This window comes from Taudactylus pleione, unplaced genomic scaffold (genome assembly GCF_031769625.1).
Source record: "Taudactylus pleione unplaced genomic scaffold, aTauple2 ptg001027l, whole genome shotgun sequence".
Taxonomy (NCBI): Eukaryota; Metazoa; Chordata; class Amphibia; order Anura; family Myobatrachidae; genus Taudactylus; species Taudactylus pleione.
The window spans coordinates 3,177,509-3,191,073 of record NW_028285428.1 but is presented as its reverse complement, the minus strand read 5'-3'; the positions used below and the strand labels follow the sequence as shown (position 1 = coordinate 3,191,073).

Genomic DNA, 13,565 nt, shown 5'->3' with positions numbered 1-13,565 from the left:
AGTTTTTGGGGGCACTTTGGGGGTCACACCGCCCTTCAACAGACCAGCTGGCCCTTGACTTATGACACAGGCGCATGCTTGGCACTGCTACTTTGTTGATGCACGTGTAGCTAAGGTGCACACAAACACAGAAAAAGAAAATGTTTTATTTTTTGGGGCACTTTGGGGGTTACACCATCCTTCAACAGACCAGCCGGCCCTTGACTTATGACACAGGCGCCACGCTTGGCGCTGCACGTGCGGCTAATGCGCACACAAACAGAAGAAAATTTTTTTTGTACTTGGGTGGAGCACCACTTGATGGACAGAGCACCCCCTGGACAACACTACAGCACCCCTTTAGGACTACAGCCTTTATGGGACAACAGCACTGCACAACACAGCCCAGCCATCCCGTATGGACTTTGGCCATAGCCCCTATGGACAACAGCAGCACCAGCACAGCAACCCCCACCCTCCCTCTATGGAAAACACAGCCTTTATGGGACAACAGCACTGCACAACACAGCCCAGCCATCCCGTATGGACTTTGGACATAGCCCCTATGGACAACAGCAGCACCAGCACAGCAAACCCCCACCCTCCCTCTTCACTGTCCACAGCCGGAGTGAAAAATGGCGTCGACGCGGGGACCTATTATTGAATCCAAAACCTGCCAGAATTCAAAAGCGCGAGAACGACGTTTTGCCTCGTTCCGGGAAATGAGTCTGGCGGGAAAACCCGAGCCAGACTCAGTTCCCGACTCGGATCAGCGGGCTCGGGGGTGTTCGGATTTCAGAAATCCGAACCCGCTCATCCCTAATAGGAAGCCATCGCAGAGTGAGTGACAGGTTGTCAGCGTTTTTTGGTGGTGACAGGGGAGTTGTCAGAGAAGCTAAGGTGTGTCTGTCTGTTTAAACGCTGTTACGTGGGCGTGCATAAATTAGCAGCTCTGCATGTCTGAAGAGCTCTCAAGGCTGCGGCAGGTCATACCTTCCGCAAGGGCATGATGGCCGCCGATGTTACCGATATTTACGCAGGTATGCGTCGTCGCACGCAGGTAAGAAGGCAGCAGTGGGCGTCTTTATGCTCGGGCGATCTTTGCAGACATTAGACATATTTTCGGTGCTGCGTTGGCGTGTGAAATCGCACATGCTATCGCATTAGCGTCCGTCTCTGAATAAGGCCCTCAGTCAGTTGTGCAGGGATTAATGGAAGGAACACATGGGAACAGACCTGCCTTTAAAGCAACAGATGTTCAGGAAATAAAGGTTCAAAGTAAATCCAGCTTTGGAACTAAAGATGGTTCTCAAGCAAGATTATCCCTGCAGACAATATGTCAGTGTCCTGTACATGCGTCATTGGGTAATGGGCACGTCTCAGTGCTCTGCTACACCGTTTAAGAAACTAGTCATTTGCAAATTATTACTTCAAAAATAAAAGGGTGCTTCCCAGAGAGGTAACTTAGATGGTACATGTAAATTACAGCCACCAAGGGACTCCATGACCGTATAAATGAAAGAGGCCGCAGGCGAGGGAACTTCAATGTCTCTTATAATACTAACATTGCACCAATCTTAAAAAATGCAGGGAAATGCATTGGTTATAAAAGTTAAGGCTGGCTATGATAGAAAGGTGTCAGAACACTGAGTGCATTGCAGCTTGCTGCGTATGGGGCTGTGTAGCCGCAGATCGGTCAGGGTTCCCATGGTGACACCCAGTGCCGTAGCTAGTGGTCCCGGCGTCCTGTGCTGCCCACGCCCCCTTTGCATTATGTCACCTGGAGGGGGCGTGGCTTGCATCCGTCCCCGGGAGCAGGTGATTACAGCATTGTGCTCCAGTCAGCACTGCTGCAGAGATTCTGGCAGCAGGGTGCCATTACGTTGTAGCAGACCAAGTATATATAATGTGTGTGTATATATATATATATATATATATATATATATACAGAGCCGTAGCTAGACATTTTGGTGCCCTGTGCGAGAGAGAGCATTGGCGCCCCCCCTCCTTCTCACCCCTACCCCAACTGACTACCTAGAAAAAAAATTACTAGCAAAAACACCATCCACTCTTTTTCTTCTGGGATGCCTTCTCATGAGAATTAGCCTCTGCTATCCTCTCCCACCCCCTCCCCTGCACCTCACTGCCTACTTCCCTGTAACACCCCCTGCACCTGACACTACCTTCTTCCCTCCCATACACCTCACAGTGCTCACACTACCTTGCCCCAGTACCTCTCAGTCCATGTTGTCTGCTGCTTCTCCTCTTCCCTGTCCCCCTGGCTGGCAGTGGGCTCTGCATGGGCAGCTGAGCACAAGCAGTGGCCCATCTTCTATCGGCGCAGGCTGAGACCAGCTGCTTCTTCTCCTCCCCGTTCTGCTGGCAGTGGGCTCTCTGCAGCAGGGATTTGATCGGCTCTGTGACGGAGGATTGGGTCCCATCGCTGGGGCATGAAGATAGATGCGTCCGCGTCTGCAGTTTAAACTTTGCACCGGACATGAACCAATCGCGGTGCGGACTGGCAGCCAATCAGAAGCAGCCGCGTGGCTGCTTCTGATTGGCTGCCGACCCGCAAGCCGTGATTGGCTAGCGGCCGATACCAAATTTAAAAGGCCACCACTTGTTTTTGAGTGTCCACCGGTCCGCAATTGTCTTGCGGCCGGCGACAAGTATAAACTGTGGCTCCCTTCCCATTAGATGTGAGGAGGCAGAGTAAAGTGCAGGGGGGAGGCTGCTGTCATTTCTATATGCGGGGGGCGGCCGGTCCGCCCTCAGGGGGGTTGCGCTCCGTGTGGTGGCACCGGCCGCACCACCCTAGCTACGGCCCTGTGTATATATATATATATATATATATATATATACATACCTCCCAACATGACCTTCTCCAGAAGGGACACAATGCTCTGGTCCTGGACTTCCCTGGTAAGAGGTGACAGCTGCAGCGCAGTTCAAAATTCAAATAGGGGAATCACACCAACTGTCATTTCACACACTGCCAAACATCACTGGCTGGGACTCACTGGCAGTTGGTGCGACTCCCCTATTTGAATTTTGGACTGTACTGCAGCCCCACCTCTGGAGCCGCCACCAATCATAAATTACCAGGGAAGTCCAGGACCAGAGCATTGTGTCCCTACTGGAGAGGGTCATGTTGGGAGGTATGATATATAATGTCATTTATTCAAATGGGCTGGATACATGACAACAAACACCTCTTCCCCCACCCTTCAGACAAACAACCATGTGTAAACCATATGTAGCAGCACATATATAGAGTACAACTAGATCAAACATTCTGTGATGTATAAAAAACATAAAGGAAATATGAAGAAGGAAAACTTTACATGGGATCATCTCCCCCTATACATAGAGAAAACAGATGTACAGATGTGGACATTATCATATTACATCTAGAGCTCCACCACAAATAAAAGGTTATTTTTTTTTATGTTGGAGTTTTGTAAGTCATCCGAGCCCTTGTAATATTGTCCCATCAGCATTTTCCTGCACTGCCCAGCAATAAATCAGCACTTGCCTGTCGTGAGATCTCCCATGGTTTGGTTGCAGCTCCAAGGTCACATGCTGTCATTAGCATTGATCTGGAAAAGAGGGAGATCAAAATATACTCTACCACTACTGTTCTTTGTCTACTAATGCTTATTATATGTATGTAAATCAAACATTTGTTCTAACAGTCATTAAGGGAACAAGAATGTCAGGGAGAAAGAGAAGATAACTTTATTTACAAATTAGAATACTAAGGGCCATATTTACTAAAGTGTGTTTGTTTTTTTTGAGAAGTGGAGATGTTGCCCCTAGCTACCAATCAGATTCTAGCTATTATCTTCTAGAAGGTGCTAGATAAATGTAAAGTAGAATCTGATTGGTTGCTAAGGGGAACATCTCCACTTCTAAAAACCTGCACTTTAGTAAGTTTACCTCTAAAACTCTACTACTGTATGGCTGGGGCTAATAAAGCAAATGTGCCTATGATTGTTTCTGGACCCCTAACTCGTACCACCCCTGAAAATGTCCCGGGGCATCCAGTCTGGAAACCACCAATCCTGTTTCCACTCCAATTCAATTTTGACAGAAGCTCACATACCGTAGGGCCTGATTCCGAGTTATACGCACACTGCCGCATTATGTATTTCATAATAAACGTATTTAGCGTTTGCTGCATCTTTGTGGCAGCACCGCCCTAGTATATCAAATTATGAGAACAGACGTTGTCACTATTGTATCAGCCCTATTCTGGGTGCAAGAGACCCACCTGCCCGCAGGTAAACGTATAAACCCCCACAGTTGCCGGCATCTTGGCGTGATAAGCCATATGCTCTCCATACAAACATGTACAGAAATTGGTGCATGAAGTCAGAATATGACCTTTAGTACATATGCACGTTCCATTTTAGGGTCTTCATTGTGCTATAAACATAGCACAATGAAACACAGGTGACGGCAATACATATGAATATATATGGCCTAAATGCAACCATGATTTTGAATAGTTAAAACAAATGATCTTGTGGTAAATAATGGGGGAGATGTATGAAGGGGACGGCTATCATGCAGTAAATGCTTGGACCCGCTTCCTCTTTTTATCGCGGGGAAGCAAGTGCACTCACCGCCTGCATGTGTTAACATTGTGTTTGCCGAAGAGGGAAAGCGTTAAATTATCTGGTTATCAAAGTGCACTCTCAGCTTCTGACCGGCGCTTGCAGTGCATCTACGCATGTGCCGGTCAGAAACCCCCCTGCGCAGTGGTGGAACTAGAGGTGGTGAAGCCGGTGGCTTGTGGCTTAAGTGTTTTTTTTTGTGTGTGTGTGTTTGTTCTATTGGCGGACTACTACTGGGGGCACTGCACATAGGGGGGACTACAAATGGGGGCACTGCACATAGGGGGGGACTACAAATGGGGGGACTGCACATAGGGGGGGACTACAAATGGGGGCACTGCACACGGCAGGGACTACTATTGGGGGCACTGCACATAGGGGGGACTACAAATGGGGGCACTGCACATAGGGGGGACTACAAATGGGGGCACTGCACACGGCAGGGACTACCACTGGGGGCACTGCACATAGGGGGGACTACTACTGGGGGCACTGCACATAGGGGGGACTACTACTGGGGGCACTGCACATAGGGGGGACTACTACTGGGGGCACTGCACATAGGGGGGACTACTACTGGGGCACTGCACATAGCGGGGACTACTACTGGGGCACTGCACATAGGGGGGACTACTACTGGGGGCGCTGCACATAGCAGGCACTACTACTGGGGGCACTGCACATAGGGGGGGACTACTACTGGGGCACTGCACATAGCAGGGACCACTACTGGGGGCACTGCACCTAAAGGGAACTACTACGGGGAGCACTGCACATAGGGGGAAATACTACTGGGGGCACTGCATATAGGAGGGACTACAAATGGGGGCACTGCACACGGCAGGGACTACTACTGGGGGCACTGCACATAGGGGGGACTACTGCTGGGGGAACTGCACATAGCAGGGACTACTACTGGGGGCACTGGACTACTGGGCACTGCACATAGTGGGGACTACTACTGGGGCACTGCACCTAAAGGGAACTACTACTACGACTGGGGCACTGCACATAGCGGCGACTACTACTGGGGGCACTGCACCTAAAGGGAATTACTACTGGGGGCACTGCACATAGCAGGGACTACAAATGGGGGCACTGCACATGGCAGGGACTACTACTGGGGGCACTGCACATAGGGGGGACTACTACTGGGGGCACTGCACATAGCGGTGACTACTACTGGGGCTCTGCACATAGGGAGGACTACTACTGGGGGCGCTGCACATAGCAGGGACTACTACTGATGGGCACTGCACATAGCAGGGACTACTACTGGGGGCACTGCACATAGGGGGGGACTACTACTGGGGCACTGCACATAGCAGGGACCACTACTGGGGGCACTGCACCTAAAGGGAACTACTACGGGGGGCACAGCACATAGGGGGAAATACTACTGGGGGCACTGCACATAGGAGGGACTACTACTGGGGGCACTGCACATAGGGGGGACTACTACTGGGGGCACTGCACATAGGGGGAAATACTACTGGGGGCACTGCACATAGGAGGGACTACTACTGGGGGCACTGCATAGCGGGGGACTACTACTGGGGGCACTGCATAGTGGGGGACTACTACTGGGGCCACTACTGGGGTAACTGCATAGGGGCACTGCATAGGGGTACGTTGGGCACTGCATAGGGAGGCCCAAAGCATATTCTTGCAACTGGGCCCACCACTCTCTAGTTCCGCCACTGCCCCTGCAGTACCCCCGGGTCATTGAAAAAAAACGTTATTTTCTTTAGGAATGCACTTTCCTGGCCTGGGACAGTGCTATGCGTGCAACAATGACAGCTGTAGCTGTCGAAATCGATAGCCGCAGCTGTCGGAATGGTCAGTGCCACTGATAGTTAATACATCTGCCTGCACAATGGCTCCCCTGTCATTCTTCTCACTTCCCTCTATTGCTACATGTAAGGAAGCGGTAACTGCAGCACTTAACGAGCACAGTTACCGTTTTCTCCCTTATCCACCCTTGATACATCTCCCCCAAACTCCCTAAATTAGGTATACGCATTAGAGTTCTTTATAAGCCTTCAATCTTTCTACATACGTAATGATACAAGTGTTTCCAGAAATGATCACATTTAGATGATAGTAAGCGTTGGGGACGGGATGGCGGCGCTCAGGATCCCAACGGTCAGAATCCCGACATCGGTATCCCGAGAGGGTCACATCCCCGACAAAAGCAGGTAAATATACTACCCATCTCCTGACCCTCCCCCTAGTGCCTAACACTGAGCCTAACCCTCCCCTTAACCCCAATACTTATTGTCGGCAAGCCGGATGTCGGGATGCTGACTGGCGTCGGGATTCCGGTGCCGGCATGAGCACCGTTATCCCAACAGATGGGATAATAACTACATCCCTTTTTAAATGATCTTTTGGATTACTGCAGAATGCAGAATGCATTGTTATAGAACTTTCTTACGCTAGACAAGTAACAATATTTGTATGATCTAAACATCACTTAGAATTGATGGATTCATTTTCCGATGATTTATATACATTTATGTGTGCAATATTAGTTCCCAGAAATTCAAACTATTAATAAAGTGGTTTTATATATTGCTTTTCAGAAACACTGTGCAGTGCATAGTGGATTAAGCCAATATCAATCTTGTTTTATTCTTACCTAAATATAACCCTGTGATTCTGAACATTCCAGTTGTAGTCTCCTTTACTGACCAGTTCAAAAAACTCATTTCTTCTCCTGAAAAATACAAAACATGGGCAGGTTAATGGGATCAGAGATGTAAAAATAGATTTTTTTATAGGATGTGATGTTATGAGATTTGTTTGCCACTTGTATCTGACAATGTTATCATGACAATTTATCAAGATGGATCAGATTTTGGCTTTAGTGTAACATGCCGTCCTCCCCATGGAGATCCGGGACCAGGAAATAAATTGCCATTCTACTTCACAAAATTGTACAAGTGAAGCGCTTATTAACTCATTAATAGCCCACGAGATGTAATAAATTGGTCACCGCTGGAGAAATACATAAAAATTTCATAATTAAAAGACAGTTATGAACTTATAATTATCATAACCCATTAGGGTCATGAAAAACTTTCCCCCTCTGACCACTGGCGGAACTACCGCCGGACCAGTGCACGCTCAACGAGGGGTACCGGCTTGGAATGGAGCCTAGCAATGCTGGTCCATTTTCTCTGGAAGCCCCCCCCACACTGCTCACATATGAACGTGTGTGTACGGGCAAAACATGGACAATGAACCCCAAACGGAAACTGAATGTTGTGCCTCTACCTCCTAACATGTACCAAGTAGCTAAATCATGGATTCCCCAAATGCAACATACTAATACCCCTTTTACACAGGAGCTAAAACCCAGGTTATTGCAGGGTTAACCCAGGTAGCTCCTTGGTGTAAAAGGGGAGAGGGTTGGATCGCTGGGTCGAGTGACCCGGCAATCCAACCCAGGTAACTTGCAGGGTTTAACACAGGAGTAACCGGTGAAAACCTGCAGTCTGAACGGCACGCTCCGAGTCACAATGACCTCGAGCGCGCCGCGTGCTGGCCGATTGGTCCTGCTTCAATGGCGCTTGGAGATGACGTCATCTCCAAGCGTCCACTTCAACGCCGGAAATGCCGGGTCTATGCAGACCTAACTCCGGTGTGAACGGCGCCAACTCGGGAATGTCCTGGGTCGACGCCGGCTAAATTCCAGGTCTGATCCGGATTGGAACCCTGTTCCAACTCCGGGTCAGACCCAGAATTTAGGTGTAAATGGTGTATAACAGTATATCTGAGTGTTATATATATATATATATATATATATAATTTATATATATATATATATATATATATATATTACACATCTATGAAACGATTATATTTTAAGGGGTATATTTACTAAAGTGAGAGTTTTTAGAAGTGAGTTTTAGAAGAGATGTAGCCCATAGCAACCAATCAGACTCTACTTAACATTTAACTAGCACCTTCTAGAAGATAATAGCTAGAATCTGATTGGTTGCTATGGGAAACATCTCTTCTAAAACTCACTTCTAAAAACTCTCACTTTAGTAAATTTACCCCTAAGGGTTCTTAGAAAACCAACCCTATTACATGAGCACTTCCGAATTTACGCTTTATTTCAAGGTTTTTTTCTTCAATATGACTCCCCCCTCCAATCTTTTCTAAGTAGTAAATCTCACCCCTGTTTTATGATTCATTAATCACAATACAAGGACCTTCGATAGACTCATTTGAAGTTTTGTGGTTCCTATTTTACAAAATCAATTATCTGAACTTTTACAAAGCAAAGGCAATTTGTCATTTGCACTTTTATATCACCTGGCTCTGGGTATTCCGCTGGTGATAATTTGCAAGTCTAATAATAGCAAGAAAAGGGCACAGAATGACGTATGGAGATGTTAATTGCAAGTGGTGGTTTAAAACTAATGATTTACAATCACTAGTGGTGTAATTAAAAAGAAACTGTTTCAGCCAAGTCTGCTTTGATAAAGCTGGTGCGATTTCTTTTTACAAATGTTTCACTATTCTCCTATAGCCAGCACAGTTGGTACAGCTTTAAAGGGGATCCGTATGAAATACCGCTGGACGCCGATATTTGAACTATAACTAACCTAACCCCCTCTCTAACCCTCCCTTAGGGGTGCCTAACCCTAACCCCCCCTGTAAGTGCCTAAACCTAACCCTTCCTTCCCCTAGCCTAACCCTAAGTCCCCCAGGGGGGTGCCTAACCCTAAGTCCCCCCCAGGAGCCTGTTTTCGACGCCTGTCATTATACCTCTGCCAGGATTAGACAGTCGGGAAGCCGGCGGTCGGCATTTCGACCATTGGCTTCCTGACTGCATCCCTTTAAAGTCATACCTATCCCATTCAAAAAGACATAAGGAACATAGGGGGAGATTGATCAAAACTTGGAGAAAGGTAAACTGGAGAGAGATAAAGTACTAACCAATCAGCTTCTATCTGTCACTTACAGGCTGTGTTTGAAACATGTCAGCTAGGAGCTTGGTTGGTACTTTATCTCTCTCCATTTTATTTCTCTTCAAGCTTTGATAAATCTCTCCCATAGTTCTTGGTAAACTTATAGATTGTCTGCTTAGTCTCCCTTCTCTTTCTGATTTGCATACAGATGCCACTGGCATTAGGCATTAAGGGCCTGATTCTGAGACGGACGCATCCCGCCATTATCAGCAGACAGCACAAGCGTACGCACCTTGATGAAGTATACGAGAGTTTATGGCTTGCTTCATGTGTGGCCGCTTCTCCCCATTACATTTCTGGGGGGCAACTGGGAGTGTCATAGGTGTGTAGCCTGACTTCTGTGCTTGCCTGAGGTTTGCGCACGGAGACTGGGGGGGTCTATTTACTAAGCAGTGTTAGGAGACAGAGTGAAAGGTGATAAGGTGCCAGCCAATCAGCTCCTAACTACCATGTCACAGGCTGTCTTTGCATAATGGCAGTTAGGAGCTGATTGGCTGGCACCATATCTCCTTTCATTTTATCTCCTAACAAAGCTAGTTAGTATATAGATCCCTGAATGTCGGTTTCTGACAGATAATATGGGCCTAGCATGGGGTGGGTGTAAATGCCGATGCTAATGCTGAAGGCTGCGGCAGGAAATACAGAGGGTCTCACCATCGAAACTCGCATCAACGCTATGGCAGGGGCAGCTTGTCTGAGTATGTCCTCCTGTGTTACCAGTTCAGCGACTTTGGACGCAGCTTCTGTCAGTGCCATGTCCGCCAGACGCCTGTGTGAGTTTAGCAATCCCCCATACCTCCCAACAAATGGATTTCCCGTGCAAGACCAAAAAAGGGGGGGTTGTCCTCGTCCTCACTGTACATCCCCCATTTTAGTCACTCTGGGGGAGTGTCCAATGCTCCCTGACCGGCTGGGCTCCTCCCGACAGTATGTACCCTCTCCTCTGCTGTTCAGAGCAGGGGTGATCAAATGCTCCCCCAACCTTCCCTCCCCCCCCCTGCTGGACACCATGGCCTGGGTGGTACAGCGGGGCAGTTTCTGAAAAGTGGGGTTGTCCCCCTGATATCAGGGCAGTTGAGAGGTATGAACCCCTGTTGCCTTCCCCGTACACCCACTAAATTCCACAGACCCTGCATCCGATTCTGTACTGTGTCTCTGAGCAGTAACAATCGAGACACATGTGCTGTGCGTTACATTGGCCTACTGCATGCAACATCCACAAGATGCCCACCTCTGAAGTAGGTCCATAGTTTCTAAAGACCAGTATTTTCCAAGCAATAGCATATTTATCCTACGATGTCCGTACATCTCCGATTATTAGGGGTCTACGACTTCTCAGGACTTGTTCTGCGCATGTGCACAACGAGTCCTGCGATCTTGCTTGCAGACCCCTCAAGCCGCAGCATGACTGACATGCTGTGGTGTTTGGGGGGCGCGGAGCCGACGCATGGCCGGTCACTGTTCCCGGAAACGGGGATGTGTCTGTGTCGATGGCCAGGGTCAGGGCCGACCCTAGCCCAAATTTTTTGGTGAGCAAGTATATTTTTTGGCGCCCCCCTATGCAGTAGTGGTCCCCCCTGTGCAGTGCCCCTTGTGCCCCCAGTAGTATTCCCCTTTTATAGTGCCCCAGTAGTACTCTCCCCTCTATGCAGTGCCCCCAGTAGTGGTACCCACTATGCAGTGCCCTTTATATAGTGCCCCCAGTAGTGGTCCCCCCCCCTTGTAGTGCCCCTAGTAGTAATCCCCCCCTTGTAGTGCCCCCAGTAGTATTCCCCCCCCCCCCTTGTAGTGCCCCCAGTAGTAATCCCCCCCCTGTAGTGCCCCCAGTAGTATTACCCCCTGTAGTGTCCCCAGTAGTATTATCCCCTGTAGTGCCCCCAGTAGTATTACCCCCTGTAGTGTCCCCAGTAGTATTACCCCCTGTAGTGTCCCCAGTAGTATCCTCCCCCTAGTAATCCCCCCTTGTAGTGCCCCCAGTAGTATTACCCCCTGTAGTGTCCCCAGTAGTATTCCCCCCCTAGTAATCCCCCCCCCTTGTAGTATTCCACCTTCCCCCGCCCCCCGCAGTAGAGATGTAATGAAAATTAAAAAAAAAACACTTACCTGAAACCCGCTCCTGGTCCTGGTCCCGCCGCCGATACCAGCTCCTCTGTCCGCCGCTTTGCATTATGGGAGTGACGTCACGTCATGACGTCACTCCCATTGCCCACTGCGGGAGCCGAAAGATGTGCGGCTCTGGCAGTGGGAGCAGCAGCCGATGAGAGTCTGTCTGACTCTCATCAGCTGCTAAAGCAAACACACAGCTGCCGGAGACGGCGGCTGTGTGTTTGTGCTGTGTAGCGCTGACCGAACTCCGTCCGGTCAGCGCTACACACACTGTGCAGCTGTGTCACAGAGACACAGTCTGCACCGCGGCCCGCATGGTACGCAGCTGAGGCGCCCTTCACTATGTGGCGCCTTACGCAGCTGCATGCCATGCGTAACGGGAGAACCGGCCCTGGTCATGGTTTGTATATCTATAGACGCCGATTGCTGGCATCTAACGTGATCTGCACCCGGTCAGGCTGCTCGAAGCTTCAGCTCCCGCAGCCTGACCAAAGAACCAACCATCGCGACCAGTTGCTAGGATCGCAAATGCAGCAAGGAGGTGTCTGACACCTCCATCGATGGATGGATTTGCGCAGCCACTTACTTGCGGGTCTGCAAATCCGTCCATCTCTGAATTAGGCATATTTTTTCACATGGGGAAGCCTACTGTATTTAACAAGTATTAAGGAAAAACCTGCACTGCTGTGATACTTTTATACCTATTCTCAGGATGTTTATAGGGTTCTAAGTTTTCATTTTAATAAATATAATTTTATAAACTTGTTTATTATTAGTTGACCTGAGATCCTAAATCTGTACTTTTATTATCCCTTGCAGGTACAAGCTAACTAGATGGCTCATGTATGTGTGTATTTGCAGAGACTGACCTGGCCTCTCATCGCTCTGGCCCATATCATTGCAGCAGATAGGTAACGTTCAGCCTATTTAAAACTAGTCCACCTCTGGTTTATTAAACCTGGGTTTTGTGACAAAACTAAACATATTGTGCTCTACCACATGGCATTCGATGAAATGAAAACTAGGGACAAGAGGAGGTACCATTTACTGTAAATACGCGAGTTGGTCATTAGTCGAAAGCGTAATATGTATTGTAATATGTAGAGCTAATACTAATACCTGTTTTTATCTAAGTGAATAAACATACTAGTATTCATAATGTCAGCACATTGGCTGTAGAGTAGAACGCATGACAGGGTGATAAATTATTTAGTACAGCTGAGAAAACATAAAAGTTTGGAAACAATAAACATACATATAAATATTTAAAAAATAAAAAAGATGCCCTTTTGTCATGCTCTCTATATCATCGGCATCAACAGGCACAATATATTTTCAAAAACTCTAAAAGCATGGACTGTTACTGTAGCATTAAACCTTTAATCGTCTGAGGTGTGTCCCATGCACACACCATATTATTAACACATACATCAGTAAACCATAATATAAATAAAGACTTGGAGACATGAATTTGACAGAATAAAGTTGTTAGTTATTTATTTAAAATATATAATGAATATTTAAATTCAGGGACGGCCAGAATCAGCCCACTCCAACAAAGCAATACACAACCAATGACATGCAACAATAGGTATCCACTCAACCTTCTAACATGACTACCGGCAGGGTGACGACGTATCCCCCGTCAGGGTAGTCCAGTGAACTAACAAGTCAATGAAGGTAAATGCACCAAAATACTATAGGTAAACAGTTCAACCAAATTTGCACCTGAAGTGGCAACCTGCAGTTCTTTGCCGCCACAAAAACAGTTAATGATAAAAATCCCCACCAAAAACAAACCTGGGGAGGGAGGATAAGAAGACAGGAACAAAAGAGGCTTTGTATCACGACTAACATACACACACCTCACATACAG

At 47.9% G+C, this 13,565-nt stretch overlaps 1 protein-coding gene across 1 annotated transcript in view; it reads right to left on the bottom strand.

The window, feature by feature from the left end:
* Nucleotides 1–13,565, bottom strand: part of PDE11A (phosphodiesterase 11A) — a 713,048-nt gene that overhangs the window by 32,631 nt on the left and 666,852 nt on the right. The window contains exons 16-17 of the mRNA XM_088461200.1: nt 7,240–7,317; nt 3,515–3,578 (exon numbers count right to left, since the gene is read on the bottom strand). Coding sequence (XP_088317326.1) covers nt 3,515–3,578; nt 7,240–7,317 — 142 coding nt within the window. The remainder of the gene's footprint in view (nt 1–3,514; nt 3,579–7,239; nt 7,318–13,565) is intronic.